Source organism: Callithrix jacchus, chromosome 2, assembly GCF_049354715.1.
Source record: "Callithrix jacchus isolate 240 chromosome 2, calJac240_pri, whole genome shotgun sequence".
NCBI classification, from domain to species: domain Eukaryota; kingdom Metazoa; phylum Chordata; class Mammalia; order Primates; family Cebidae; genus Callithrix; species Callithrix jacchus.
Genome location: NC_133503.1, coordinates 37,835,140 through 37,862,199, shown reverse-complemented (window position 1 = coordinate 37,862,199; position 27,060 = coordinate 37,835,140). Strand labels below are relative to the sequence as shown.

At 50.0% G+C, this 27,060-nt stretch overlaps 2 protein-coding genes across 11 annotated transcripts; one reads left to right on the top strand and one right to left on the bottom strand.

Annotated features, from left to right (window-relative positions):
* Positions 1-839: 839 nt before the first annotated feature.
* Positions 840-3,637, bottom strand: SMIM33 (small integral membrane protein 33). The gene is made up of 4 exons (XM_054252376.2): positions 3,608-3,637; positions 2,996-3,101; positions 2,832-2,893; positions 840-1,477 (listed from the first exon to the last, which is right to left on the bottom strand). Exons 1-4 carry the CDS (start codon positions 3,635-3,637, stop codon positions 932-934), a joined length of 744 nt encoding a protein of 247 aa, XP_054108351.2. The 3' UTR covers positions 840-931.
* Positions 3,638-13,356: 9,719 nt separating this feature from the next.
* Positions 13,357-26,798, top strand: ECSCR (endothelial cell surface expressed chemotaxis and apoptosis regulator). 10 transcript variants are annotated; one of them, XM_035292153.3, is made up of 10 exons: positions 13,357-13,490; positions 17,995-18,039; positions 18,374-18,424; positions 18,567-18,626; positions 19,101-19,235; positions 20,545-20,658; positions 21,062-21,160; positions 21,320-21,356; positions 26,187-26,283; positions 26,450-26,798. In XM_035292153.3, the coding sequence occupies exons 1-10, from the start codon at positions 13,430-13,432 to the stop codon at positions 26,456-26,458; spliced, it is 708 nt and encodes a 235-aa protein (XP_035148044.1). In that variant the 5' UTR covers positions 13,357-13,429; the 3' UTR covers positions 26,459-26,798. The 10 variants fall into 10 exon arrangements, with proteins under 10 accessions (XP_035148044.1, XP_035148045.1, XP_035148043.1 ...); XM_035292154.3 differs by having other exon boundaries at positions 19,098-19,235; positions 20,581-20,658; XM_035292152.3 differs by having other exon boundaries at positions 19,098-19,235.
* The last annotated feature ends 262 nt before the right edge of the window (positions 26,799-27,060 follow it).

The window sequence follows — 27,060 nt, the reverse complement described above, 5'->3', positions numbered from 1 at the left end:
GGGCCTTTGAAACCCAGTCTTTGTTGTTTTTCTTTGAGACGGAGTTTCGATCTTGTTACCCTGGCTGGAGTGCAATGGCACAATCTCGGCTCACAGCAACCTCCGCCTCCTGGGTTCAGGCAATTCTCCTGCCTCAGCCTTCTGAGTAGCTGGGATTACAGGCACGCGCCACCATGCCCAGCTAATTTCTTGTATTTTTAGTAGAGACGGGGTTTCACCATGTTGACCAGGATGGTCTTGATCTCTTGACCTCGTGATCCACCTGCCTTGGCCTCCCAAAGTGCTGGGATTACAGGAGTGAGCCACTGCACCCCGCCTTGAAAGCCAGTCTTTAAACTATAAATTGTGCTTGGGCTTACAAGGACTTTGGAGCTTGTCAACAAGGTCTGGGCCCTGACAGCTGAAGGATGGCCCGTGACTGATGGAGGACAGGCATTCGTCACCTCCCTGAGCCCAGGGAGTCTCAGGGAAGGCAGACCCCAGCTTCTCTGCCTGGGCTCTCCCTGGCTGGCCTTTGTAGGATCAGGGCCGCTCCGGGGCCTCTGGCATTCCTGCTTGGGGGAGCTGGTGGAATCTCCCAAGCTGGATTCACAACAAAAGGGAAGAAGACTAGGAGTTCGGTGAAGGGGCAGAGACTCTGAAAAGGAGATTCAGGGGTCTGGTGGTCCCTGAAGAGGGAGTGACCTTGTGAGTTGGCCTTGGGCCCTGGGAAGGTGCCCAGCAGCGTGTTTCTGGGCAGGACCCTCGAGCTTCTTTGACGTCTCCTGCCCACCACAGGGCTTTCTCTATAAATGTTCTGAGAGAGCAGCTCCAACCAAGTCCAGTGTGCCCTTCCGACGCTCTGATGCCCAGGCTTCAATTTGCTTTTGCCCTATTTCTCTGTCTGGTTTCTTGTTCTGAGCTAGGTCAGGCTAACTTTCCAGTCTCGCTGCTACAGATATGTGACTTCATTGATGCTGGGCCTGGGTCCATCTGGCACAGGGCAGGAGCCAGGGACAAGAGGGCCCTGCGGTGCTTCTTCAGGACTGTCTTGGGGGCCCAGCACCCGCCAGTGGATGAGGTAGATGCCATCCTCTGGCTTTGGGGTTGGTGGCTCTGTAGGGAGTGTGGCATGGCCCTGGTGCAGCCTTGGCCCAAAGTGGACTGCCACCACGATGCAGACTGCCAGCAGAACAAAGATAGTGACGATGATGGTGACTACGTGCAGCCCATCACCTCGAGGTGATTCCCAGGTGCCACCTAGCACCTCCGGAAGCTGCCTCTGGGGCTCCTGCCCCCATGAACTGTTCACAGCTGGAGAAGGCCAGGAGTAGTGGCCAGCCTGGGAGGGGAGTGGCAGAGAGAGAGGGTGACATGGATGTATACACACAGAATATGACCAAAATAAAGAGAGACAAACACCCAAAGGAACCTGAGGTTTGGGGTGGGGCAAGGGACCAGAGACAAAGGCAGAAAGACAAAAAGTCAGAGTAAAGACCTAGAAAGAGACAGATAATACAGAGGTAAACCACATGGCAACAGAGACCATAAAAGAAAAAGGCAGCCTGGGCACGGTGGCTCACACCTGTAATCCCAGCACTTTGGGAGGCCAAGGCAGGCAGATCACCTGAGGTCGGGAGTTCAAGACCAGCCTGACCAACATGGAGAAACCCTGTCTCTACTAAAAAATACAAAATTAGTCGGGCATGGTGGTGCATGCCTGTAATCCCAGCTACTTGGGAGGCTGAGGCAGGAGAATCACTTGAACCTGGGATGCAGAAGTTGCGGTGAGCTGAGATCATGCCATTGCACTCCAGCCTGAGCAACAAGAGCAAAACTCCATCTCAAGAAAAAAAAAATGAAAAAGAAAAAGGCAGAAAAAGCAGAGGGTGACACAGAGAGGGAGAAAGAGGAAAAAGGAAAAAAAAAAAGACACATAAAAACAGGGACAGAAATAAAGATAGAGAAAAAGAAACAGAAGCAGGGAGACAAAGTCATTCAGATAGGGACAAAGAGAGTGCTGGCTTCATCACAGTCCAGCATATAGAGTTTGGCCCCCCAAGTTTCTTCCCACTGTTGCCTCTCCCCAGGTCTCCAGCAAAATTCCTAAATAGATCTTGTCCCCGGGTTGGGAGTCTTGGCACGCTGTGGGCTGCTGTCCCCACATCCTGGGCAGTAGCGAGAGAGCACCTGCTTCCTAAAGTCCTGGGAAAAAGAGGTCCAGCATCTAAGGCTCTCCTTACTCCACACTTGCACGGAAGTCAGACAGACAGCACCCTGGCCAGGGGAGAGGTAGAGGGGACATGGATCTCAGAGGTCTGGAGTGAGGCAGGGGGATGCCTCTCCTATAACTGTGCCCCTGCCACCCCGCCGAGGTCTCAGCATCAAGTTCTGGGGTTCTGGAGGGGAGGGGTGCCCAGTGTGGACTCCTGGCTCTGCTCAGGATGGATTGAGGAGACCCTGTGCCAGTCTTCCTCTGTCAGAATCTCGGTGTTCTACCAAAAGCTGGGGGTCATGATCTGTACCCCTGTCTGTCTCCACCCTGCGGTGTTAGATAAGGGTGGTGGCACTGTAGTGAAGGTAGCAAAACACAAAACTGTAAGCCCTAGTGCTGATGAGGTCCTCACAGGCCCAAGAAACTTTTCCTCCTTAGTTTCCCCTTCCCAGATGGGATCTTAGCAGGTGGAGCCCCTCCCTCTAACCCTGCACCCTCAGCGTGGCCCCACCCATGGTAGGCCAGGGTTTGCCCAAGACAAACGCATTTCCTTTAGTCCCTCAGCCCCACTGTCCAAGCTATCCCATCTCCCACACGCATCCCTTTGCCTGTGGAAAGACACCCCCCAACTCCCTACCTTGCAAGTATCTTTGGGTCCCAGGCCACAAAGCTCCCAGGGCAGGGGGTAGGGAAGCAGCTCTAGATGTACAGAGGAAAAGGGGAAGCTCAGGTGGATGACAGACATGGGGCCCCCCACAGGGAGTCAGTCCAGCCTGGCAGGAAGGGGTGAGCAGAGTCTACCTGGTGCATTGTCCGGGCCGGCACGGGGCTCCCTTTGGGACTGGCGGCCAGCTGGGTAAAGGAGGGCTGGCCGCCCTAGAACAGCCCCTACCCGGAGCTGCCACGTCTGCGGGGCCCACAGGCACACACCCTGTGCACACACTCTTACCGCTCTCTCATTCGCTTGCACTTCCTTCTGGGAACATCTGGGCTACCCTGGGCTCTGCCCTTAACTCTGATAGAACCTTAATCTTCCTCCTTGGCACCTCCTTTCATCCCCCTGCCAGCTTCAGGAGCCTGGGTGTGCCTGCCCACCCTTCCTCCACCGGATCCCAGAAGCCTGGCCAGCGCCCCAACCCAACCTGCCCCCAACCAAGTCATGCTGGCTCCTTGCCCCAACTGATTTCCTGGAGTTACTGTCCTTTGATCTTTTCTTTCTAAATGAAATAGTTCAAACACAATGGAAACTGCAGATAATACACTCTCTTTAATAAATACATAATACGTCTCTAAAATCTCCACGTCTCAACCGTCCGTTCTGTCTTCTCTCAGTAGTTTGTCACATTTATTTTTTAAATGTTAATATTACAATTAAAACAGAAGCCCTCACTTCCTGACGTCACCCCTCCTCACCACAGGGATAACCATCTTATAGAATTCCATGTTTAATGGCCGGGTGTGGTGGCCCACACCTGTAATTCCCATACTCTGGGAGGCCAAGGCAGGAGGATCACTTGAGGCTAGGAGTTTAAAACCAGTCTTGACAACATAGTGAGACCTTATCTCTACAAATAATTAAAAAATTAGCTGGGCGTGGTGGATTATACCCGTAGTCCTAGCAACTCAGGAGGCTGAGGTGGGAGGATCCCTGAGCACAGAAGGTCAAAGACCATGAGCCACGTTTGTGTCACTACACTCCGGCCTGTGCAACAGAGGGAGACTCCATCTCAAAAAAATAACAATAGAATTTGATGTTTATTATTCTCACACAAGCCATTGTTTTCCCTTTTTTCCTTTTGGTTTTTATAAATACAGATTCTGTATTTCTTTGCATTTGCCTGAATGCAACTTCATTTGATAGTATGTATGTGTGTGTTTTAATGTCCAAGTCACAAAAACTGCCCACTAATCTCTCCTCTCGCTAGAGACAGTTATTTTTTTTTATCTCCAGCTAACTCTGTGGGACCAGCCTTTTCTCATTCTGTCTGCTGCTGTGCACTCACCATCCTGTCTTCCAGTCTGGAGAGCTGGAGACGTCCTGGGAACTCCCCTTCACTAGAATCTTGATCCAGGATGAAGCAGAATGCAGCCTCCTGGTTCCTTGTCTCTCAGCCGAGCTGTCCCACATCCTGACATCCAAGCCCCCCACGCAGACCTCCAAGTTCACTTTGAGCCCAGATCCCTGGGCTGCTGACCTGATCTGCAAAGTGAGTGGGACCTATTGCTGGCTGACCTTGAAGCCCCTGGCTGACCCCCTCCCAGTGTGATCAGAGGCTCTCTGCTCATTCTCTGCTTCTCACCTTGGTCCATTTAGACTTCAGCCAGAGGGAATATGGACTCTGCCACAGGTCCTGAACTTCAGCCACTGCTGTTCACCTCCTGCCTCCTCAAAACACATGTGCCATTGCTCTGGCAGATACCTCCACTGGGGCTCCTGTCCTTGTGTCCAAAAGCCCAATGTTTGATTCTTGTGATGACTACTTCTTCCCTTCCCTCCCTCATTCATCCTGGATCTATTGCCTAATGGGCTTCCAAGAGGAAAGGAAGATGGTGGAACTTCTACATCTTCTTCCTTTTTTTTCTTAAAGACGGGGTTTCGCCATGTTAGTCAGGCTAGTCTTGAACTCCCAACCTCAGGTGATCCACTCGCCTTGGCCTCCAAAGTGCTTGGATTACAGGCGTGAGCCACCACGCCTGGCTCGAACTTCTACATCTTCTGTGTCACTTCTTCGCTACTGCTGTGAGCTGCCCGCCCATTCCCGCTGTCTAAACCTTAACAATCTGTTATAGCTTAGGTCAAGTGTGGTCTCCTCTAGGTACGAATTCTTCATCCCTGTACTTAAGAAACTTTCTTTCTTTTCCTTAAGCCTTACAGCCTAATGTTTCTTACCTCCTCCTAACATTTGTCACACTTTATCTTATGTTATCGGTGTGTGGCAGCTCATTTTTGCAGGAACCATGTCTCTCTCTCTCTCTCTCTTTTTTTTTTTTTTTTTTTTTTTTTGAGACTGAGTCTCATTCTGTTGCCCAGGCTGGAGTGCATAGGCACAATCTTGGCTCACTACAACCTCCATCTCCTGAGTTCAAGCGATTCTAGGAACCATGTCTCATTCTTTGAGAACCATGGGGGTTTCTTGATAACAAAAGTTTGCTGATAGAAGTGGAACCTAGAGGAATGTACCCCTCCCCACCCCACAACACAAACATATCTGTTCTTAATCCTGGAGGCTTAGAGCACGCAGAACGCCCTTCTCCTGCAGGAGGACACTTCTGAGCCATGACAGAATGCTCACTGCTTTGCTCCCACTGTCTCTTTCTGGATTTTGTTGTCACAGAGCCTCTTAGGGTGGGTGGAGGGGGTACAATAATCAAGAATCTGCTCTTATTTCATAGAGAACAAATGCCCTGACTTTTGAGACTCAAGTCCTGGAACCAAAAATGAAGACTCTGGGGTCCTCCCTACCATCACCGAGCTGGGCTGGAGGGTCCTCCCTACCATCACCGAGCTGGGCTGGAGGGTCCTCCCTACCATCACCGTGCTGGGCTGGAGGGTCCTCCCTATCATCACCCTGCTGGGCTGGAGGCCCCTGAGCCAGCTCTGTACACTAGGGTCACTTTTCCTTTCCATCTCTCCGGGGAGGGTAGAAGTGGATTTGTTGGCCAATGGGAGGCAAAGAGCAACCCTTCTTTCACTCTGTCTCCACCAAATGCAGGCATGCTGAGGAGTCTGCAGAGGGGCCTGTGGGGACATCCTGAGCAGGCCAGAGCGGGGTTGCCATGATAGACTCATGGCAGGTCTGAGAACTGGCTGACTTTTGAGGTCATGGGAAACTCTGGGCCAGAGTTGGGTGAGTAAGCCAGGAGCAAAGGCTGCTTTTCTCTACCACACCCGACTTCTAGCCTTGTAAAAAGCTATAGGTCTATAAGGGGTGTGAGGTGTCTTTTTAGGATAATGGAAATGTTATATAAAATTGATTTTATTTGGGATAGGTAAACAACTCTCTGAATATATAAAAACCGGCCAGGTGTGGTGGCTCAAGCCTGTAATCCCAGCACTTTGGGAGGCTGAAGCAGGTGGATCACGAAGTCAAGAGATCGAGACCATCCTGGCCAACATGGTGAAACCCTGTCTCTACTAAAAATACAAAAATTAGCTGGGCGTGGTGGCATGTGCCTGTAGTTCCAGCTACTCGGGAGGCTGAGGCAGGAGAATTGCTTGAACCCAGGAGGCGGAGGTTGTAGTGAGCCGAGATTGTGCCACTACACTCCAGCCTGGTGCCTGGCGACAGAGTGAGACTCTGTCTTAAAAAAAAAAAACAAAACATTGAGGCTGGCATGGTGACTCATGTCTGTAATCCCAGCACTTTGGGAGGCCCAGGTGGGTGGATCATTTGAGGTCAGGAGTTCAAGACCAGACTGGCCAACATGGTGAAACCCTGTCTCTACTAAAAATACAAAAATTAGCTAGGCTTGGCAATGCGTGTCTGTGATCCCAGCTACTCAGGAGGCTGAGGCAGGAGAATGGCTTGAGCCCGGGAAGTGGAGGTTGCAGTGAGCCAAGATTGTGCCACTGCACTCCAGTATGGGATACAGAAGGAGACTCTGTCTAAAAAAAAAAAGCCACTGAATTGTGCACTTCAAATGAGGAAGGGTGAAAGGGTGAGGAAGGCATCTACATAGTAGGGAAGGAATGGGAGCAGAAATGGGAGCTTGATTACTGCAAGGGGAGTGATCCAATAAGTAAATATTTAAGGATCATGGGAGCCAGAGAAGGGCCTTAGAGATGCTACACCCTAGCACCGAAGAGCACACTGACAACTCAGACCTCGGTTTCTTTTCTTTAAAAAAAATTTTTTTGAGACAGAGTTTCACTCTGTGGCCCAGGCTGGAGTGCAGTGACTTGATCTCAGCTCATTGCAGCCTTGACCTCCTAGTATTACTCGAGCCTCCTGAGTAGTTGGGACTACAGGCACACCCCACCATGCCAGGGTAATTTAAACTTTTTTTTTTTTTGCACAGACAATATCTCACTATGTTGCCCAGGCTGGTCTCAAACTCCTGAACTAAAGTTCTCTTGCCTAGGCCTCCCAAAGTGTTGGGATTGCAGGCATGAGCCACTGTGCCTGGCCCTCAGTTTTCAAATGCCATTTGCACCAAAAGGAATGAAGGCTTCTTAAAGAAATAAGCTGATTCCAGGGCTGGGGCAGGTGAAGCACAAGATGTGCCTGGAGACTCACACCTGTAATCCCAGCGCTTCAGAAGGCCAAGGTGGGTGGATCACTTGACATTAAGAGTTCGAGACCAGCCTGGGCAACATGGTGAAACTCTGTCACTACTAAAAATACAAAAGTTATCTAGGCTTGGTGGTATGTGCCTGTAACCCCAGGTACTCAGGAGGCTGAGGCAGGAGAAGGTAGGAGAATCATTTGAACCTGGGAGGAGGAGATTGCAGTGAGCCGAGATCACACCACTTCCCTCTAGCAGGGTAGTGACAGCGAGACTGTCTCAAAAAAAAGAAAAGAAAAGAAAAAGTAAGCCTGGAATATCTTATGCCAGAAAGTAAGGAAGTACTCAAAAAATGATGATGACATGTCAAAAGGACACAGAAGTCAGTTTTTAGGGGCTAAGAGTGGCCGAAATGGAGACAATTTGAGCATCAGAACAATAAATGATTGTATTCCAATCCAGTGAATAAAACAGAAATACATGAGTTTATATACAGATATAGAAACTATCTCCTCATGGGCTGGGTGTGGTGGCTCACTCCTGTAATCCCAGAACTTTGGGAGGCCAAAGTGGGCGGAACACCTGAGATCAGGAGTTCAAGACCAGCCTGGCCAACATGGTGAAACCTTGTTTCTACAAAAATACAAAAACTAGCTGGGCATAATGGTGGGTGCCTATAATCCCAGCTACTTTGGAGGCTGTGGCAGGAGAATTGTTTGAACCTGGGAGATGGAGGTTGTAGTGAGCTGAGATTGCACCACTGCACTCCAGCCTGGGAGTCTGGAGTCTCAGTCTCAAAACAGAGTCTTGGCAGATGTAATTAAGTTAAGAATCCCAGGCCTGGTGTGGTGGTTTATGCCTGTAATCCCAGCACTTTGGGAGGCCGAGGAGGGCAGATCACAAGGTCAGGAGTTCAAGACCAGCCTGACCAGTGTGGTGAAACCTCGTCTCTACTGAAAATACAAAATTTAGCCAGGCATGATGGAACATGCCTGTAACCCCAGCTACTCAGGAGGCTGAGGCAGAAGAATTGCTTGAACCTGGGAGGCAGAGGTTGCAGTGAGCTGAGATTGCACCACTGCACTCCAGTCTGGGCGACAAAGCAAGACTGTCTCAAAAAAAAAAAAACCCAGAACTTTGGGAGGTTGAGGCAGGTGGATCACTTGAGCCCAGGAGTTCAAGACCAGCCTCAGCAACGTGACAAAACCCCATTTCTACAAAAAAATACAAAAATTAGCCAGGTATGGTGATGTGTGCCTGTAGTCCCAGCTACTCAGGAGGCTAGGTGGGATGATTGCTTGAGCCCAAGAGGCAGAGGTTGCAGTGAGCCAAGGTGGTGCCACTGCACTCCAGCCTGAGTGACAAGAGCCAGACCTTGTCTCAAAAGAAAAAAGAATCTTAAGATCATCTGAGATTATCCAGACAGTCCCTGAATTCAATGACAAGTGTTGTTCTAAGAGACACTCAGAAGACACAGAGGAAGCGATGTGAAGATGGCGATGCAGATGATAGTGCTTCGCTACAAGCTGAGGGACACCAAGGAATGCCCAACAACCCCCAGAGGCTGGGGGAGGCAAAGAACGGCTTCTCTCCTAGAGCCTTGGGAGCCACTGTGGTGTAGCTGACACCTCGACTTTAACTTCTACCTTCTAGAACTGTAACAGAATAAATGTTTGTTGTTTTAAGCCACCGGTTTGTGATAATTTGTTACAGTAGCCACAGGAAACTAATACACTGGCATACACCACCTTATGATCAAAGCAAACCTCCTCAGTAATGAAACAAATCCAAATCATGCATGGTGGGGGTGGTGTGTGCACCTGTAGTCTCAGCTACTCAGGAGGCTGAGGCAGGAGGATGACTTGAGCCCAGGAGTTCAAGGCCAGCCTGGGTGACATAGTGAGACTCTGTCTCGAAAATAAATAAAAATAAAAACAGAGCCAGGGCTGGGCACGGTGACTCACACCTCTAATCCCAGCACTTTGGGAGGCTAAGGTGGGCAGATTATGAGGTCAGGAGTTAGAGACCAGCCTGATCAACATGGTGAAACCCTGTCTCTACTAAAAATACAAAAATTAGCCGGGTGTGACACTCCTGTCATCCTAGCTACTCAGAGGCTAAGGCAGGAGAATTGCTTGAACCTGGAAGGCAGAGGTTGCATTGAGCCTAGATGGTGCAACTGCACTCCAGCCTGGGCAACACAATGAGACTCTGTTTCAGAGAAAAAAAAAATTAGCCATCATTGTGGCTCATGCCTGTCTCTCTCATCTCTCACTCTCCACCCAGGCTGGAGTGCAGTGGTACAATCTTGGCTCACTGCAACCTCTGCCTCCCAGGTTCAAACCATCCTTCCCACCCTAGCCTCATGAGTAGCTGGGCCTACAGGTATGTACCGAACCTAGCTACTTTTTCTATTTCTAGCAGAGACAAGGTTTTGCCATGTTGCCCAGGCTGGTCTCAAACTCCTGAGATCAAGCCATACTCTCTCCTTTGTCTCCCAAAGTGCTGGATTACTGGCATGAGCCATCATACCCAGCCCTGAGACTCTGTCTCTTTAAAAAAAGAAAAGGAACAAAACCGGGCAGGCACAGTGGCTCATGCCTGCAATCCCAGCACTATGGGAGGCCAAGGTAGGTAGATCACAAGGTCAGGAGTTCAAGACCAGCCCGGCCAAGATGGTGAAACCCTGTCTCTACTAAAAACACAAAAATGAGCAGGGTACGGTGGCAGGCACCTGTAATACCAGCTACTAGGGAGGCCGAGTCAGGGGAATGGCTTGAATCCAGGTATCGGAGGTTGTAGTGAGCTGAGATTGTGCCATTACACTGCAGCCTGGGTGACAGAATGAGACTCCATGTCAAAAAAAAAAAAAAGGAAAAAAATCATGCGTTATTTGAAGGATGAAGACAGGGGCTCAGCACTGCTGCTTTGACATTGCTGCCAAAGATGGATAACCTAAATCTTATCACAAGGAAACGCCAGAGAAACCCAAATTGAGAGACCTTCTATAAAATAACTGGACTGTAACCTTCAAAAATGTTTAGGTCATGAAAATCAAGGAAAGGCTGAGCTATTCCACATTGAACGATACTAAAGATAATTTCAATGAGTAATTCTGGACAGGATCCTTTTGCTATAAAGGACATTATTGAAACAACTGCCAACATTTCAATAGGATCTGAAGATTAGATGGTATTAATATATTTATGTTAATTTCCTAATTTTGATGGCTATATTGTGATTATGTAGGAGACTATCCCTTGTAGGAAATATACGCTAAACTATTCAGGGTGATGGGGCATCCTGTTGACAATGTACTCAAACAGCTCAGGGAAAACAGGTCTGTGTAATGTACTTCCAACTTTTCCTGTGATTGCTTCAAAATAGAATCTTTATTAAAAAATAAAGAAAAAAGGGCTAGGCAGGGTGGCTCATGCCTGTAATTACAGCATTTTGGGAGACCAAGGTGGAGGATCATTTGAAGTCAGGAGTTCAAGACCAGCCTGGCCAAGATGGTGAAACCCCCTGTCTACTGAAAATACAAAAATTAGCTGGGTATGGTGGCGTGAGCCTGCAGTCCCAGCTACTCTGGAGGTTGAGGCACAAGAATGGCTTGCACCTGGGAGGCAGAGGCTGCAGTGAGCAGAGACTGTGCACTGCACTCCAGCCTGGGCAAAAAATAAAGAAAAAGAAAAAAAGATACCAATCATATAAATGATTGTATATATATATATATGCATATTGTCAAAGAATGGAAGGCAATAGAATGGAAGGAAATTCATAACAATAATATAATTAATATTAAGGAAGTAGGATTGTTTGTAACATTCCTATGCTGTCAAATATATATACATATATATATTTTATGTATATATATATATTTCTTTAATTTCAGTGTTAGGGTCTCATGCTGTTGCCCAGACTAGAGTGCAGTGGCCTGATCATAGCTAACTGCATCCTTGAACTCTTGGGCTCAAGAGATCCTCTCACCTTAGTCTCCTGAGTAGCCAGGACTACAGGCATGCACCATCATGCCTGGCTAATTATTATGATTTTTTTGTTTTTGGTAGAGATGGGGTCTTGCTGTGTTGCTCTGTCTGGTCTCAAACTCCTGGCCTCAAGAAATCCTTTTGCCTCAACCTCTCAAAGTGCTGGATTGTAGGCATGAGCCACTGTGCAGCCCTGACCTTACATCTTTTGAGTTTAGTTCAGTAAGTATGTGCTGAGGACCTGCTATGTGGCAGGCGTTGTGCCAGGTCCTAGGGATACTGAAAAAAGTCACAATGCTGGCATGCAGTCTGCAGGAGAGACAATCCTGGGACAAGGATGAGTGCTGCTGGATGCCGAGGACAGGAGACACCTCACCCCAGTGAGGGTGCAGAGGGAGGGGTGCTTCAAATAGGCATTCTTGCTCTTCTGTTAAGAATAATAATAAGGGCCGGGTGAGGTGGCTCACACCTGAAATCCCAGCACTTTGGGAAACCAAGGCGAGCGGATCACGAGGTCAAGAGATCAAGACTATCCTGGCTAAGATGGTGAAACCCCATCTCTACTAAAAATACAAAAAGTTAGCTGGGCGTGGTGGTGCACACTGGTAGTCCCAGCTGCTCGGGGGCCTGAGACAGGAGAATCGTTTGAACCCAGGAGGTGGAGGTTGTGGTGAGCTGAGGTCACACCACTGCACTCCAGGCTAGGAACAGAGGAAGACTCTTATCTCAAAAATAAAATAAAATAAAATAACAATACCAGGCATGGTGGCGCATGCCTGAAGTCCCAGCTACTTGTGAGGCTGAGGCAGGAGGATCACTTGAGCTCAGTGTTTGAGCCCAACCTGGGCAATATAGCAAGACCCCATCTTTTTTTTTTTTTTTTGAGACGGAGTGTCACTCTGTTGCCTAGGCTGGAGGACAGTGGTGTGATCTCAGGTGACTGCAACCTCCACTTCCCAGGTTCAAGCAATTTTCCTGCCTCAGCCTCCCGAGTAGCTAGGACTACAGGTGCCTGCCACTATGCCCTGCTAATTTTTCTATTTTTAGTATAGATGGGGTTTCACTATGTTGGCCAGGCTGGTCTCAAACTCCTGACCTCGTGATCCTCCCGCCTCAGCCTCCCAAGTGTTGGGATTACAGGCGTGAGCCACTGTGCCTGGCCAGACCGCATCTCTTTTTTTTTTTTTTTTTTTTAGACAGAGTCTCTCATTGTCAGGCTGGAGAGCAGTGGTATAATCTTGGCCCACCACAACCTCTGCCTGCTGGGTTCAAGGGATTCTTCTGCCTCAGCCTCCCGAGTAGCTGGGACTACAGGTGTGCGCCACCACAGCTAAATTTTGTATTTTTAGTAGAGATGAGGTTTCACCATATTAGCCAGGCTAGTCTCAAACTCCTGAACTCTTGATTCTCCTGCCTCAGCCTCCCAGAGTGCTGGGATAACAGGCATGAGCCACCGTGCCCAACCAGACTCCATCTCTAAAAAAAAGAAAAAATAATCATGGGTGTAGGGCCCCTCTGAAAGATGTAGGGAGTCCTATCTGCATTGGGATCCCTGAGGAAGGAGAGGAATGTGGAGAATTCAGAGTCCACAGAGCATGGGCGGCTGGTGGGCTGGGTTTCCAGGCTGAATCCTGGAAGAGAACCCCGTCTGAAACAGTATGGGGTGGGATTGGTGTTAGATTCAAGGAAAACCCTCAGATGGTCTGTGGTGAGACCTGATGGACCCCTCGGAAGAGAAGAGAATGGGGATGGAGCCAGGTGGCTGTGGATGGTCATCATGCATAGGCCCTAGAGGCCATGCTGGGCGGGCACAGTCCCTGCTGCAGCCTCACGTCCTCATCTGGACACGGCTGAGCAGGGCCCCTGGAACTAGTCCCAACGTGTTTCCTTCTATTCTTTGACAGGAAGCTCCTGGAGAGCCAGTCCCCACCCCCACCCCGCCCCAGCACTCCCTCTCTCTTCTCCACTATGGACAGAGCCTCCACTGAGCTGCTGCCTGCCCGCCACATACCCAGCTGACATGGGCACCGCAGGAGCCACGCAGCTCTGCTGGGCGATACTGGGCTTTCTCCTGCTCCGAGGTAAGAGGCCCCTGCTGCTTTCCCTCCCAATTCCTCTCTGCAGCTGGCCGTCCTGGGCGCCGGCCACACTTTCCATCCAGGGCTGTGCTCAAGGGAAATTCCAGAGCCTTTCCACGAAGGGGATCAGTGGGACTGGGGGGTCCTGACTACCAGGCAGGGGTAAAATGGAGCTACATTGAAACCCTCTTGTGGGAAATTGTCCACGGGGAGCTGGGCTTCCTGTAGAGGCTGGCCTCCTCAACTGTGAGAGGCAGCTGTGTTAGTGCGAGTTCCAGGCTCAAAAGCTCCTTCTAGGATGTGCACGGGCCCGAGACACCTGTGGCTGCTTGTGGAGCCTCACCCTCTGATCTTGGGGCCGGGCTGACGACGGCTACTCTATCAACTGCTCTAACACAAATCGTCTGCACCTTGGGCTTCACAGAGGATCTGTTCTCTCCTTTCACATAAGGAGTAACAACCTAGGAATTCCACATGTTGATTTTCAACTTAAATCACAGCAAGAGGGACTCAAGTTAGACACTATACAAAGAACTATTCACCAAGGAGGATGTACATAACATTCTCACGTCCAGGGGGCTAGAGGAGATGACTTCCAGAGGAGGCTACTCGGAAATGGTACCTCTCCGACAGGCTCTGCCAGCCAATGAGTTGTGAAGCTGCTCATAGGGGTCCTCTCATCAGGGAGCAGTTGCTGGGAATCATGACAAGTCCAGGACATTCTGACTCACAGGGCAGCAACTTCCCTTTGACCATCCCTGCCCAGCCACCACCTCACCCTCCACAAGTCCTCTGTGCTCAAAGCAGCGGAAAGAGCATGCAAGAGGATGGGGTGGGGTGGTGGTCCCCCGTCGGTGGTGGGTAAGAGGGCCAGAGTACCAGAACGCTGCCTCTCAGAGAGGTCAGGCATTTCTCTAAAAGCCCATGGGCTGGAGGACAAAACTCTGATTGTCCCCATCCCCACCTACCCCCTCCAGGACAGAGTCACACAGGTCTTGGTTTGGGGGTCTAGGCTGTTGTTGGAACTGCAGGTGAGGCTCCTGAGGTGGCATTTTTGCAGGCCTACACTGTTCTCAGCCTCCCTACCCACTGTTTTCTCCCAGGCAAGTGCCAGGGCTCTGAAATGCCCTGTATCAGCTCTACCCAAGCCACAATCACCACCCCGTTTCCTAACTTCTCATCCTGAAGCACTCAGAGCACTTCCTGGCTCCTTCATCTTGATGGACTGAGGAACCCTGAGCATATTTAGGCCCACAAAGGGACTTGGCTGTGGATACCCAGAGGCAGGGCAGACCTGAGACTTGGAGGAGTTGAGAGAAAGGGGCAAAAACCAAAGTGTCTGGCGTTCATTGAGCACGTCAGGCACTGTGTTAAGTGCTTCATATGTGTTTTCCTTCCCTCATGACAACTTGCGAAGTACTAATACCTCTTGCATTTTACTTAGTTATTTTTGAGACAGGGTCTCACTCTGTTGCCCAGGCCAGAGTGCAGTGGCATGATCATGGCTCACTGCAGCCTTGACCTCCTGGGCTCAAGCAACCCTCTTGCCTTAGCCTCCTGTGTAGCTGGGGGCTACAGGCACATGCCACCACGCCTGGCTAATTTTTGTATTTTTTGTAGAGACAATGTTTACCATGTTGCCCAGGCTGGTCACTTGCACTTTAAAGTAAGGAAAACTGAGGCCTAGGTCAGACCGTGACAAAGCCAGAACTTGAACTCAGGCTTCTCAGAATCTAAAATTCATGATTTTAACTACTAAACTATGCTCTTGAGGAAAATGGTGGGGGAGGTGTGGAGATAGACTAGAAGGGAACAAAGCAGACAAGGATTAGAGAGGGGAGACCAGGGAAATCAGAAATTCCTGCGGCCGGAGCTCCTCAGGTCTCTGCATGCCCAGTTGTCAGAGACACCCCTGGCTGTAGACACAGATGCTCCCTAAGCCCCTCCCCTACTCACAGAGGGATCTTTGTTGCTGACAAGAAGTTTGGGTAGGGGGAGGGGCAAGAGGCAGAGAAAGGTCAGGCTACTGGGTCTTGAAGCTTGTGACTTTGGAACTCTTCCCAAGCCACCAAAGTTTTCTTTCTAGATAAATGCAGGAGGGCAGTTCCCTGTGCCTTCCCACCAAAAACTAAGTTATAACCTTACAGCATTTAGGCTGGACGCAGTGGCTCACGCCTGTAATCCCAGTACTCTGGGAGGCCGAGGTGGATCACAAGGTCAGGAGTTTGAGACCAGCCTGGCCAACATGGTGAACCTCTGTCTCTACTAAAAATACAAAATACAAAAATTGGCCAGGCATGGTGGCAGGTGCCAACTGCTTGGGAAGCTGAGGCAGGAGAATCACTTGAGCCCAGGAGGCAGAGGTTGCAGTGAGCTGAGATGGCACTACTACACTCCAGGCTAGTTGACAAGAGTGAAACTCGATCTCCAAAAATAAAAAAAACTACATTAGATATGTTGGATTAGGAACTGATAGATGTTTTCAGGACATGCCTTGGGTTAAAAGGCTTCTCCCAGAGTCATCCCCAGCTAGAAAGCGTTTTCTCTAGCCTGGGCTTCCTATAAATTTTAACTCCCCTCTTGACTATCCCCCCTCCCCCAAAAAGGGAATGGTGATCTAGAAAAACATGGCCCAGGGTTTGGCAATTTTACACTTGGAAACAATTAATTCTACACTATCCAAGTGATAGCCCCATGGAGGAAGGCAGTGGCTTAAGAAAAATAAGCAGAACAGCAGGCTGCCACAGGCTGGGGTGGGCCCCTGGCACCTGGCCGCCTCTGTCCACCCAGGCCTGGGCTGAATGCTTCCCTGATGGTGAGAGACTAAGGGAGTGGGAGAGCCAGGCCAGGGGCTGCAGTCCCTGCTCAAGCAGAGGGACGGGAACCCAACTGGGCGGCTCCACTTCCCTACGTTGTTTTCCTTTCACATTGTTCACAGGTTTCAAGAATGATTTCATTGTGGAAAATGAGCAAATGCAACCTGACCTTTCAGGTTCCACATACACAGCGGGACACACAGGGGCACAGGAGCATGCACACACATTTGCATAGAGCCCCGCAGACACACATGTGCCTACAAAAAAGCCAGTGAGTGCTTCTGACTAGGGACTCCTGGTGACTGACCCCTCTCTAGGTTTGGTCAATAACAGCCATTTCCCACGCATCCTCTGCCTGTAACAGTGAACGGGCTGCTCATGCTAGAGCTTTCCTGCCTCGCATATATACCTCAGAACTTCCTTCCTGCGCAGGTCCCTTCCTCCAGCCAAGATACAAGCCCGGGCCGGGTGCAGCTCAAGCCTGTAATCCCAGCACTTTGGGAGGCCAAGGCGGGTGGATCATGAGGTCAAGAGATGGAGACCATCCTGGTCAACATGGTGAAACCCCCTCTCTACTAAAAATACAAAAAAAAAAAAATTAGCTGGGCATGGTGGTGCATGCCTATAATCCCAGCTAGTCAGGAGACTGAGGCAGGAGAATTGCTTGAACCCAGGAGGCGGAGGTTGCGGTGAGCCGAGATCGCGCCATTGCACTCCAGCCTGGGTAACAAGAGCGAAACTCCGTCTCAAAAAAAAAAAAAACGATACAAGCCCTAATCCCCATCCTCATCTCACTCACCTTCTCATCGCTCAGCCCCTTCCCTGGGGGCAGGACCAGGATGACAGTGGCTTAGGGTAAACATGAGCCTAGAGATCTGGAGTCCTGGGCCCTTCCTTGTCTAGGTGTGACAGGTCACTGATCCTCTGTCCTTAGAAATGTCCTTAGTTTAAAATAACCTTCCCCTGACTCTGCGTCAGGTTGGTAAAATGCCCATGTCAGATTGAAGAGACAGGAAAGGACTCTGGAACCCTGAGCCATGAAGTGGTGGTGATTATGCTATTGAGTCATAATCTCAGAGGAAGCCGGCACTTGTCAGCTACAGCCCTCTGCCTAGTGTGTCTGCCTTCCAGCATGGTAGGCTCAGAAAGCCAAAACGATTTTTTCTGTTTTCTTTTTTCTTCCTCTTTCTTCTTTTCTTCTCTTTCTTTCTTCTTTCTCTCTTCCTTCCTTCCTTCCTTCCTTCCTTCCTTCCTTCCTTCCTTCCTTCCTTCTTTCCTTTCTTCCTTCCTTCTTTCTTTCTTATTGAGATGGGGTCTCCATCTGTTGCCCAGGCTAGAGTACAGTGGTGCAATCATAGCTCACTGCAGCCAGCCAAGACCTCTGGGCTCGAGCAATCCTCCCAAATATCATCTGAGGCTGAGGGATGCGCTGCCTCCTGCTGTTCCATCTCCCTGTCTTCTTCCCTAGATCTGTGTGTCTTTCTCCCTATCCCATCCCCCACCACTGAGTAGCTAGGACTCCAGGTGTGCACTACCATGACTGGAGAATTAAAAAAAAATTTTTTTTTTTTTTAGAAACAGAGTCTTGCTATGTTGCTCAGGCTGGGCCAGAAGGCGTTCTAAGGATTCCTCTCTGGGCTCTGTGCTGAGCTGGGGACTCACCAAGATACATGTTTTGCTTTCTCTTGCAGGCCACAACTCCCAGCCCACAGCGACCCAGACCTCTAGCTCTCAGGGTAAGACCAAACGCATGGGTCTACTCCAGCATGTAGACCTAGGAGCTTAGGAAGGGTGAGAGGAGCCCTATGCCAGTTTAGCGTTAACCTCAGGTAGCTGTGGCTGGGGCTGGAGGGGGAGCTCTCAGGACTCACCAAGACTGAGCTAATCTAAAGATTTTTTTGTTCAGCCTGGCCCAGTCTCATGTGCCTTGAAAGAAAAAAAGAGGCAAATGGTTAGGGGTGAGGGATGGGGGATGAGGTAGGGAGAAAGATACACAGATCTAGGGAAGAAGACAGGGAGATGGAACAGTAGGAGGCAGCACACCCCTCAGCCTCAGATGATCTGTTTCAGGAGGCTCCAGCAGCCTAAGTCTGACCACAGAGCCCGTTTCTCCCAACCCAGGTGAGTGAGTGCAGTTGCTGAGGTCCCTGCTCCTGCATTCATTCAGACCTGCTTGGAGCCCAGGGTTCTTGGATGGGTGAGGGAGTGTGGTGTCACCAAACCTTCCCCACCTCCAACTCCCCATCTGCCTCTATCCTTGCAGGATACATCCCTTCCTCAGAAGCTAACAGCCCAAGCCATGTGCCCAGCGCCGGTACCCCAGGTACTGTGCCATTCAGACTACAAACGCCATCCAGGGAGGTCCGGGGAGGAACCCGACACAATTTCTGCTCTAAAAGAGAATATAGCCTGGGGCGGGGTGGGGGAACAGACAAGGAAACAGAACCTCACATTGATGATGACATGCAGAGTAAGAAGGGCTGCGGTGGGCACAAGCAGACGCGTGGGAGCCCAGGCACATATCAGTCACTTCAGACTTGGGGGGCCAGGGATGATTCCAGCAAGTGGCCTCTGAAGCTGAGCCAGAAGGGTCAGCTGAGCATGTGGAGACTGTGGGATGGAGGGTAGTGGGGCTAATTCCAGGCGGAGGGAACTGCCCAGAGGTGAATGAGAGAATGGCCCCTTCTGGAACTGAAAGCAGGAAAGAAGAGGAAGATTTCGGACTGAAGAGCCCTTCTGGTGCACAGGCTGGCTGAGGCCCTGAGCAGGCCCACACATGCTTCCTCATTCACAGCAGCTCCAAAGAAGGTGGCGCAGGCCCCCATGGCAGCCAGTAAACCCATGATGTCAAGGACAGGCACCGCAGATGGGCTCTCCCCAACCTGGCTAGGCGTCACTTGGGCCAAGCCACAGATGCACACATCAGGACTTGGTGAGTGCCCAGGGCAGGGGCAGTGGTGAAGGACACTGGGTTCCATCTGGATGGGCTCCTTCCACCCTCTTCAGGAGGCTGCAGGAGTCAGGACCCACATCAGCGGCACCTGGTTCAGGAAAGAGGCTTGGCAGGGTGTAGAAACAGGAACTTGGGCCTGGTCACAATGAAGGAAAAGGAATTTAGACTTGAGATTGAGAAATGCATAGCCAGAGAGGAGAGAGAGGGGAAGGAGACCCCAAAATGAAGGAAAAGGGAGGCAGAAAAGGCTGGGAAAGGGCTAGACTCCTCTGAGGTAGGGCAGGTTGGCCCTGGCTAGGCAGCGAGGAAGAAGAGCTGGTGTGGGATGCCCCTTCTTGGTCATGCTGTTTCATGGCGCAGGCGCAGGTGTCCCCAGCAGTAGAAGAGGTGGAGGCACAAACGGAGGTATATCCTGCTGCGCTCACCCCGAAGAGGAGGCGGCAGGAGATGCCTGTGGCCCCTTCTCTCATCTTATCCCTCAGCTCTCGGATTTTTTACTCTCCCAGACTTATTTAGGATCAGGGAGTGAGGAGAGATAAGGGAGTGGAACAGTAATTGGGCCTGAAGTACAATGGGCTGAGGAGGGAAGACAGGTGACATAGCACCTTTTTTTGTTGTTGTTGAGAAGGAGTCTCACCCTGTTGCCCGGACTGCAGTGCAGTGGTGCGGCCGCTCTCTGCAACCTCTGCCTCCCAAGTAGCTGGGATTACAGGCATGCACCACCAGGCCCACCTAGTATATTTTTGTTTTTTTTAGATGGAGTCTATCTCTGTCACCCAAGCTGGAGTGCAGTGGTGTGATCTCATCTCACTGCAAACTCCACCTCCCAGGTTCAAGCGATTCTCCTGCTTCAGCTTCCTGAGACTACAGGCATGTGCCACCACGCCTGGCTAATTTTTGTATTTTTTTGTAGAGACGGGGTTTCACCATATTGGCCAGGCTGGTCTCAAACTCCTGATCTCAAACTCCTGATCCACCCGCCTCAGCCTTCCAAAGTGCTGGGATTACAGGCATGAGCCACCGTGCCCAGCCAACATAGCATTTTTTTAAGAGGGCCGGAAGCCTGTGCCCCTTAACAGGCAGCCTGGCTTGTTGGATCTGTACCTGAGCAGAAGCATTCCTCCCACCTCAACCATGGCACAACACAGACAGCTCTATTTTGCCCAGTCTGGCCTCCCAGCTCTGCAGCATAAATCCCTAGGAAGGCAGAAGCGGGAGGGAAGCTAGCTCTCTCTGATAGGCTGTATCAGTCCCCTTCCCTGATGCCCCTGACCCCACTCCATTTTAGACACATCTCAAAATGTTTCTCCTAATTCAACCACGGTGAGCCTGAGCACAAGAGAAGATGTGACCATCCTGCCCAAACCCACGTCAGAGACTGTGCTCACTGTGGCTGCATTTGGTGAGAGCGGGAGGAGAAGGTGGGACATGGTGGGAAACCTCACTCCTGGAATTGACTTGGACTCTAGGTCTGGAAACACAAGTTTAAATCTCACCCATTTGTTCCAGGAGGTTCTGGCTGGTGAGGAAGGCCCTTGTGGGAGGGGGACCCCTGGCCCTCCAGACAGCTCTTCTTGGCTGTGCTGGGTTCAATGCTCTCATGGGGGGATGGAGTCAGGCTGGAGAGCCCACTCTGGCTTGGGGGCGGCAGGCTAAAAGCTCAGCTATTCAGCGGAGAAGTGGAACTCACTTTGCTCCTGGAGTCTGTCTACACAGTACTTAGCTAGGAAGGGAATGCCGGACTCTTGTTGACTCCTTTATATCCCCAGCTGGCTCCCCTTCACCCCGTTCTTTCCTCTGTTCAGGTGTTATCAGCTTCATTGTCATCCTGGTGGTTGTGGTGATCATCCTCGTCGCTGTGGTGAGCCTGAGGTTCAAGTGTCGGAAGAGCAAGGAGTCTGAAGGTGTGCGCCCTGCCCTTAGGGACCCCCTGTAGCTACGGGAAGGAATGGCACATGAGTGCCACTCCATGAGCAGGGGGACCCCTGGTGGGCTTTGAGGGGAAGCCTGGACTTCTGAGTTACAGCCTGTGACCCCCAACCTGTGCCTTCGGTTTTTTACAGATCCTCAGAAACCTGGGAGTTCAGGGCTGTCTGAAAGGTAAGACCATCAGAAGAATCTTCTATGTCATACCCAGACCCCAGCTCCCAGAGGGAGCCAGCCCTTCCTGCCTTCCACACACACACTCCACACACACCCACATACCACACACACCCATAATCACACACATACACACCTCAAACCCACCACATGCCCTACACCCCAGTGCACACACCCATATACCCACATATCACACACATTACACATCACACACACACACTCCATAATCACACACATACCCACACACCCCAAACCCACCACATGCTTTACACCCTACTACACACAAACACACCACACCACACACATCACACACACACACACACATACCTCAAACACACCACATGCCCCACACCCCACTACACATATACACACCACATACATCACACACACACCCATACACCTCAAACACACCACATGACCCACACCCCACTACAGACACACACACCACACACCACTCACACCCCACACACCACACACCACACATACCACACACCACACACATACCCCATACTATATGTACACCCACACACACATCACAAACATACCATACACCTCACACACCACACATGCCCCATACTATACACACACAACCTCGAACATACCACATCTCACACTATGCACACACCCACACATCTCACACACATCCCACATACCACACACACCTCATACTATAGAGACCACCTTCACACACACCTCAAACATACCCCAATCCCATCCCCCACACTACACACACATACCCACACACCATACATCCCCCACACATCACACACCACCCACGCTCCATACTATACCCACACCCACACACCACAAATATACCACACTCTCCACATCCCACACTACACACACACCACACATACCCCACACATCACACACCACACACAACCCATACTATACACACACCCCACACCACACACACACCCACACACCATACACACCCCACACATCACACACCATACACACTCCACATACATCACACACACACCCATACACCTCAAACACACCACATGACCCACACCCCACTACAGACACACACACCACACACCACTCACACCCCACACACCACACACCACACATACCACACACCACACACATACCCCATACTATATGTACACCCACACACACATCACAAACATACCATACACCTCACACACCACACATGCCCCATACTATACACACACAACCTCGAACATACCACATCTCACACTATGCACACACCCACACATCTCACACACACCCCACATACCACACACACCTCATACTATAGAGACCACCTTCACACACACCTCAAACATACCCCAACCCCATCCCCCACACTACACACACATACCCACACACCATACATTCCCCACACATCACACACCACCCACGCTCCATACTATACCCACACCCACACACCACAAATATACCACACTCTCCACATCCCACACTACACACACACCACACATACCCCACACATCACACACCACACACAACCCATACTATACACACACCCCACACCACACACACACCCACACACCATACACACCCCACACATCACACACCATACACACTCCATAGTATACATACCTCCCCACACACACCACAAACACACCACACACTCCACACCCCACACTACACACACATACCCACCTATCACACAACCCACAAACCACACACCCCATGCTATACACCCCTTCACACACACCTCAAATATACCATAGGCCTCACACCCCACACATACCCCATACTACACACACACACCCATGCACACCACAAACATACCACACACCCTATACCCCACACTACACATACCCACATACCAGACATACCCTACACTCACACACACACCACAAACACAACATATCCCACACCCCACACCATGCACATATACCCATACACTACACACACACCACACACACATCCACATACCACACACACCCCCACCTGCACCACAAACACATAACATATCCCATACCCCACACTGCACATACATACCCCCACACCACATACACCCCATGCACCACACACATACTATACTATACACACACATCCCACACACAGCATAAACACACAGCATGCCCTATACCCCACACATCCACATCCACACCAAACACACACACACACCACACTACACACATCCTATACTATACAGACATACACACATATCCCACACCCTATACCCCACACACCCACCCACACCACACACACACCACACATCCCTTACCCCACTACACATACCCACATCCCACACACATCACACACCCCACACCTCATACCCAACATGCCCACCCAAACCACACACATACACCACACACACACCACACATCATTCCATACCACACACACGCCCTACACCACACACACACTCCATATCTTATACTATACACATACCACACACCTCCATACCTTAACGCTACACACACCAAACACCTCGTACTACACAGTCCACACACCCACCCAAACCACACACACCACACACCTCCATACCTTAACGCTACACACACCAAACACCTCGTACTACACAGTCCACACACCCACCCAAACCACACACACCACACACTCACCCATCACACAAAACACACATGCACCCCATATTATACACACACACCACATATACATATACATCTCATACACCCCATACCACACACACACATTATGCTATACACAAACACTCCCTACCACACACACACCTCATACCACATACACACACACACCACATACACACCCCATTCCACACCACACACACATACACTTCACACCACTTACCTCATACCACACATACACACCCCTCACTCCACACACACATACAATCCTGATAGGCTCCCCTGAGGCCACAGCTGGGGTGGGCAGGACAGGGGCAGACCTGAAAGGGAACACTGCAGTGACAGGAGATGGACTCTTCACTCCTAGAGCTAAGCCTCTATAACCCCATCATGTAAGTGTGGGAATTCAGATTCTAATATAAAAAGACATTCTCTCTAAGCTTAGGAACCACTTGTACCTACTATGTGCCAAACATAAATGTATATATTGTATAATATTACCTCAAATCTTTATAGCAATTATTCAAGGTATGTATTACTCTTTTTTTTTTTGAAACGAAGTCTCACTCTTGTCCGCAGGCTGGAGTGCAATGGTGCAATCTTGGCTCACTGCAGTCTCTGCCTCTCAGGTTCAAGCGATTCTCTTGCTTCAACCTCCCAAGTAGCTGGGATTACAGACGCCTGCCACCACGCCCAGCTAATTTTTGTACTTTTTAGTAGAGATGGGTTTTACCACATTGGCCAGGCTGGTTTCGAACTCCTGACCTCAGGTGATCCACTCACCTAGGCCTCTCAAAGTGCCGGATTACAGGTGTGAGCCACCGCACCCAGCCTAATTTTTTTTTCTTCCCTCTCTCCCCCTAATTTTTTCTTTTTTTAAAAGAGACAGACTTGCTCTGTTGCCCAGACTGGAGCACAATGATGCCAACAGGGCTCAAATGATCCTCCCACCTCAGCATGTCAAGGCGTGTGCCACCATGCCCAGCTAATTTTTTGTATTTTTAGTAGAAATGGGATTTCACCATGTTAGCCAGGCTGGTCTCGAACTCTTAACCTCAGGTGATCCACCCGCCTTGGCCTCCCAAAGTGCTGGGATTACAGGGGTGAGCCACCGCACCTGGCCTAATTTTTATTTTTTAAATAGATATGGGATGTCACTATGTTGCCCAGGCTGGTCTCAAACTCCTCTTAAGTGATCCTTCTGCCTTGGCCTCCCAAAGTGCTGGGATTATGGGTGTAAACCAAGACATTAGTTCATTATACATTTTAAAAATTGAGGCTTTGGGCAAAGTGTGGTGGCTCATGCCTGTAATCCCAGCACTTTGGGAGGCCAAGGCAGGCAGATCATGAGGTCAGGAGTCCGAGACCAGCCTGGCCAACATGGTGAAACCCCGCCTCTACTAAAAATACAAAAATTAGCCAGGTGTAGTGGTGGGCGCCTGTAATCTTAGCTACTGGGGGGCTGAGGCAGAAGAATTGCTTGAACTTGGGAGGTGGAAGTTGCAGTGAGCCAAGATTGTGCCACTGCACTCCAGCCTGGGTGACAGAGCAAGACTCCATCTTGGAAAAATAAAAAAATAAGAAGAGGCTTTGGCGTGTGTGGTGGCTCACATCTGTAATCTCAGTACTTGGAGAAGCTGAGAGAGGTGGATTGTATGAGTTCAGGAGGTTGAGGCTGCAGTGAGCTGTGATTGTGCCACAGCACTCCAACCTGGATGACAGAGCAAGACCCTGTCTCAATAAAAAATAAAAAAATAAAATTGAGGCTTTAATAGAGGTTGTAATTTGATCAAGATCAAACAAGTAGTAGGTAGTAAAACCAAAATTTAAACGCAAGTCTTGGCCAGGTGCAGTGGCTCATGCCTGTAATCCCAGAACTCTGAGAGGCCAAGACGGGCAGATCATTTGAGGTCAGGAGTTCAAGAGCAGCCTGGCCAATAGGGTGAAATCCTGTCTGTACTAAAAAATATAAAAATTAGCTGGGCATGGTGGCACATGCCTGTAATACCAGCTACTCAGGAGACTGGGGCAGGAGAATCGCTTGAACCCAGGAGGTGGAGGTTGCAGTGAGCCAAAATCGCACCACTGCACTCCAGCCTGGGCGACAGAGTGAGACTCCATCTCTAAATAAATAAATAAATAAATGCAGTCCTTTGGTCTTCAAAGTACATTCTCATTTCACAATGGTCCACCACCAAAATATAGATTTTTCAGGACAAAGGTCTAAGGCTCAACAACCTCACAGTTCCTTGACTCCCCATTGCCCTGCCCTCCTCCTTTCTTTAACCCACACCCCCTTCCTCCCCCAGCTGCTCCACAGCCAATGGAGAGAAAGACAGCATCACCCTCATCTCCATGAAGAACATCAACATGAATAATGGCAAACAAAGTCTCTCAGCAGAGAAGGTACATTTTTCTGTTTTCTGCCTTCCTTCCCCAAATTCACCTTTCCCCTCCTCCTCCTACTTTCAGGCTAGAAAGGAGATACTCTCAAAAACCCAGGCTCTTCTCCCCTCTTCTCTACTCTGCCACTCCTAAGTTCGCTCTTCCCCATTATGCATTTATTTTGCAGGTTCTTTAAAAGCAACTTTGGGTCCCTGTGAGTCCAAGGATAATGCAGCTGCCTCGTAACTACAAGGAGGAAGAGATGGAATTAGTAGAGGCAATGAACCACATGTAAATTATTTTATTGTTTCATGTCAGCTCCCAGATCTAAAGGACACTAGCATTGCCCCAGATCTGGTAGCAAGCTACTAAGATGAGAGACACTTTCCTATACGGACAGCTGCTGTGGAAATACTACCTGCTTCTCCCACCTTCTCAAAGACACAGGAAAGAGGAGGCGACAGAGCAAGAGCAAGGAAAATGAAGAGGTGGACTGATCTTTTCTACTTTGCATTAAAATTATTTTCTGGCCTGCAGTCTAATTACTTTTAAGGTCTACGCTCCCACGCACATTTCTTAACGGCATGTTCTAGCAGCTTTGGGGCTTTCTTTCCTAGGCCAGACATACATGTAGGTTTCTGCCCCAATGGGCAGCTCTCTGAGAAACTTTGATGGTTGATAGGAAGTTTTTATCAGGTTTTATCAGGTTCACCTGGATTTTGTTGTTGTTGTTGCTTTTTTTTTTTTCTTGAGATGGAATCTCACTCTCTCCCAGGATAGAGTGCAGTGGTGTGATCT